Consider the following 5000-nt stretch of genomic DNA (forward strand, 5'->3'; position numbering starts at 1 on the left):
ACAAAATATCAGTATAGCTTGGTACTTTATTGTCCTTTATAGATAGGGATAGGGATAGGAATAGAAGGCTAGAAAGGATTGGAAGATGAGAAGGGAAGGAAAAGGATGAGGAAGGAGTTAGAGGAAGGAGAAGAGTAAGAGAGAAGGAACAAGGGGAAGAGAAAATAAAAAGGCTGAGGACAAAAGAAAGAGGGAGTGAGAAGATATAGACATTCTTTAGTAGAAAGAGTGTCTTAAAACCAGTACAGATTTTACCAGAGTTACTAGTTGACTCATATTCTTACCCCATCCAAGAATAATATTACTATTTTAGTCATAAGTATACTTTCCTATTATTCTTTGAAATATGGTATATTAAGTTTACATTATCTATTTTTTAACCATCTTCCATGTAATCAACCTGTCATGGTTCATATTTCAACATTTAACAAGAAACAAATGAAGAAGTTATACTATCTTCTATATCATCTTGTCTTCTTTATGGTAAATAAGTTCATACTAAATTGAGGCATACCAGCAGTCAACTAACCATGATATTTCCTCCCCAAAAAGCTTGTCTGGATTACGTCAGTGGATAAAGCAGAACACAAAATCATCTACGACTCGAGTATGTGTGTCCTCAGTGGAGGTGACGTTGAAGCTAAGCGCCTAATGGCCAAAGCATTTAAGGAGACCCTGTCTTTGCCACAGCAACAACACCTCCTAGCAGAACTGGACAAAGACCCTAAAATGGTTTATCACACAGGGCTTACGCCACCGAAGGTAAACTTTTTTTTGTATTGTGGTTTATTTTAATGGAACTGTATTGTGCTTAATTGTATTTTGACATCTGAAGTAGTTGTATTGTATTCTAAGGTAATTGTAATTTATATTGTATTATTAATGTAATTGTTGTATGTTACTGTATTATATTATCTGCTATTTATTTGTTGCAGCATTCTTCATCTTTCTTAACGATAAAAGTTAGTGATTTATTTGTGTGATATATTGAGTCTTTTGATATAAGGTATTGTTTTTATCAAATCATTCCTCTTATTATTATTTGCTTTGGTTATTTTTACTTGTTCATGTTTAAGAGGAGGTCTTAGTTGCATATGGAATAATTTTTTTTTTATAAAAAAAAGTCCATAGCTTAGTATAATAATAATAACAATAAGTAACATTTAGTACTTCTGTAATTTTTAAATATTTTCTCATAATATTCAATAAGGATAAGAACCTGAACTTGGAAATAGCGTCTCCCAGGAGCAGGTGCTCTTCCAGTTGTGGCTCACAAACAAATGAGTCTTTCACTTTCCAAAACTTTGTACACTTGTGGCGAGTCTTTCCTGTCACCCTGGCCTTCATAAACTGTCGTTTTAGCAGAATGGGAGTTTATTTCATGGTTTTCCCCATTCTATTACAGTTACCAGACTTGGTGGAACACAACCCTCTAATTGCTATTGAAGTCCTCCTTAAACTCATGCAGTCCAGTCAAATAACGGAATATTTCAGCGTTCTTGTCAATATGGAAATGTCTTTGCACTCCATGGAAGTAGTAAACAGGTTAGTGAATATTTAGAGTATGGTTGAAAAATATTTCTTTATTTTTGTATTTTGCCTTGTAAGAAAATAATTGGTAGTGATTGTGTAATCAAAATAAAGTGCACAGTGACACTCATGCATGCTTCTCAAAAATCATCTTATCGTGACTGACAATTCTATAAGTTTCCTGTTTTAAAAAAGCAAGTTAGCTAATTGTATGAATAACTTCTTTTCAGATTAACAACTGCAGTCGAACTCCCCTCAGAATTTGTGCACTTGTACATCAGCAACTGCATTAGCACTTGTGAGACCATAAAGGATCGCTATATGCAGAACAGACTGGTTCGCCTTGTGTGTGTGTTCTTACAGTCTCTCATACGAAATAAGATAATTAATGTTCAGGTGAGTACTTGGTGTGTTTTGGTGTGTTTTGTAATTCCTTAGGTAAAACATGTTATGTAAACAATTTGCGGAATTTATCTGACACTTTGGCCGCATCTGTTTTGTAACCCATTTACTAATTGTAATTTGGTAAACATGTTCCATAACTCATCTGCTAAAACCATTTTGTAAACTAGAAACTAAATATGCTCTTAAATCCACTTACTAAACCTGTTTTAACCCATTTGCTTCACATATTTTGTAAGTCATTAGCTAATTGTGATCTGTAACCTGTTTGCTAAAATTGTTTTGTAAACAATTTGGGAAACAGAAGTGTATTTATAATAGATATATAAATGCCCATGATATTAATAGACAATAAATTGTATATATTATTACACATGTTGATTTAATAAAACTCTTCCCTTAACCCTTTGCCGACGGGCATGGCATGTACGTACATGCTATGCCCGAGTTTACTTGTTTAATTGTTTTTATACATACATGGCTACACTTGTACTAAGTCACCAATGAGCCAGTTATGAGTACTGCCTGTCTCGCCCATTCATCCTTTTCGTTGATTTACGAAAATATATACTCATATATAATACTTATTTTGCTGTTACTAATGTTTATAACATTATATTAATTCTAATGTTTACAATAAAAATAACAATACCGATATTCATAGCACCAGTAAACAATTCGTTTTTCCCGCCAATACAAGGAAAGGTGAAATCAGGTAAGGTCACAAGATCTACTAATTGACTCCTTTGTGGCTAAGCACTAGCAGAGCCATCTATGTGCAGAGACATTTCACAAAAATATAAAAAAAGAGCACAGCATTTTCCCCATTTTTTTTTTCATTTTCCCCGTCGGCATTGGGTTAAAGAAAATTTTCAAAGGTTATCTATATGTTTGTAGACAGCTTCTCATTCTCTAACTAAATTGGCCAGGCATAAATAAATTGTACTATTGGTTACATAAAATATATACATCATAATGTTGATGATGGTATTGCTTGTATGTTGTTGTTTTGTTGTTGTTGTTGTTGTTATTATTATTATATTACTGTTGGTATTGTTATTGTTGTTATTATGAGTATCATTATTATCAATATTACTACAATCATTGTTGTTATTATTTTTTTTATTATTATTATTATTATTATTATTATTATTATTATTATTATTATTATTATTATTATTATTATTATTTAATTATTATTTTTTAATTATTATTATTATTGTTGTTGTTGTTGTTGTTGTTGTTGTTGTTGTTGTTGTTGTTGTTGTTGTTGTTGTTGTTGTTATTGTTATTATCATTATGATGATGATGATGATGATGATGATGATGATGATGATGATGATTAGTGATTGACTCCTTGGTGATTAAGCACTTGTAGGGCCATGTATACATAAAGACAATCAATAAATTAAAAGACACAATTGACATGGCATGTATTCATGACATCCCTGCACTGTTGGGTTATACTAGCTAAATATCCTTTGCAAGATGATGTAGAAATTTTGTTGTTGTTACAGTAATTTTAATTTTTTAAAATGTTTTAATGTAATATTTGCAACCAACCAAATAATACTTCTTCTTATTTCAGGAACTATTCATTGAAGTCCAGGCTTTCTGCATTGAATTCAGCCGCATACGTGAGGCGGCAGCTCTCTTCAGATTACTGAAACAGCTCGACTCGGGGGACACACAGCCAGCGCAAGAGCCAGCCAGTAAGAAGTGACTCTTGGACATCTTGTTTAGGCTTGTAAAAAGAATAGACAAAAATAGGAGAGACAAAATACTCGCCATCATATTGTTGTTTTTCTCACTGACATTGAGGACTTGCTGTTACACACTTTTATTATTTATTTATGTATTTTTTTTGTTGTTGTTATAAAATCACTCTCTCTAAAGTTGTTCTTGTGTGAATAACTGTCTTGTGTCTCAATAAAGATATGTGTACTTGTGCTACAGGGTGTCTTTCACAAGCCTGTTTCTTTTAACTAAGCATTTGTAAAACTCTATCCCAGTTGAATGTAGTTGTTGCCGACATATAGATTTCTTTTTCTCCTGCTATCATTGTTCCAAAAATTAGAATTTTGTAACAAAAAGAATAATGAGATATAATTACTATAGGAAAATGTGAAAGCTGTATTATGATGCAGGGTTAAAGAAATACAAATCATAGTTATTATTTGTAACTTTAAATATGATTTGAATAAAGTGCAAGATTATAAAAAAACAACAACACAATATTCCAAGTCATAGATTAATCTTTCTCAATTCACTCTTAATGAAATGATATTTGTATTACAAAAAAAGTACATGAATCATGTATTCCTACCATTCAATAACTGTAGTTGCATTCTTTACGATTTTCAAATTCTGTACATGGTGTGTGTTCCAGATCCATACGTTAGGCTTGTACCAAATGAAATTATAATCCTATTATATTAACCTTTATGAATTATATCTTGAGTATGTCTTATATGATGTGCTATCTAGATACCATAGAAGAATTTATGTAAGAGACGATTCTTTTGTCTGTAAGAAAATAATGACAATCATGTTGATTTAGTTTATTCTGTAAAATACTGAAAAGACATTTATTGAAATGTCATAGATGAATTAGTAAATTGTGATTTATGATATGAATAACTAGTTCCTTTGTCAAAACATTTACTTGAGAGGAAGATGAAAAATAGAGCTGTCATTTCTAATTTTAATGTAGTAATAGAGAAAAGATTACTTCCATGTAGTTAATAAAGACAGTTAATATATATGAATATGTTCGGGGCAATACCTTTCCTATATATACAGATTATGAAAATTGCATTGGTGTAATATATTTGATTTGATCTATTTATTGAATTCAGTCCACGACTGTAAGTACATCATAAATTTTCATAGACTGACATCAACTAATGTTTATGTGGATGATGTTGAAACAAACTAGTTCCTTTTTTATATCAGGCAATTACTTATGGCAGTTGCCATTAAAATATTTAAAGAGGGAATATTTAAGGTCATTTTGGACACAGAACATGAAGTTATATAAGATAAGCACCTCTTCAAAAGGGGTGCTT

General features: G+C 31.3%; 1 protein-coding gene across 1 annotated transcript in view; it reads left to right on the top strand.

Moving 5' to 3' along the window:
* The window catches only part of LOC119597133 (CCR4-NOT transcription complex subunit 11-like), an 11057-nt gene extending 7170 nt beyond the window's left edge, over positions 1-3887 (top strand). Inside the window, exons 7-10 of the mRNA XM_037946637.1 lie at positions 553-762; positions 1406-1545; positions 1761-1926; positions 3521-3887. Coding sequence (XP_037802565.1) covers positions 553-762; positions 1406-1545; positions 1761-1926; positions 3521-3655 — 651 coding nt within the window. The 3' untranslated portion in view covers positions 3656-3887. The remainder of the gene's footprint in view (positions 1-552; positions 763-1405; positions 1546-1760; positions 1927-3520) is intronic.
* The last annotated feature ends 1113 nt before the right edge of the window (positions 3888-5000 follow it).

The sequence above is a fragment of the Penaeus monodon genome, chromosome 38 (assembly GCF_015228065.2).
Source record: "Penaeus monodon isolate SGIC_2016 chromosome 38, NSTDA_Pmon_1, whole genome shotgun sequence".
Taxonomy (NCBI): Eukaryota; Metazoa; Arthropoda; class Malacostraca; order Decapoda; family Penaeidae; genus Penaeus; species Penaeus monodon.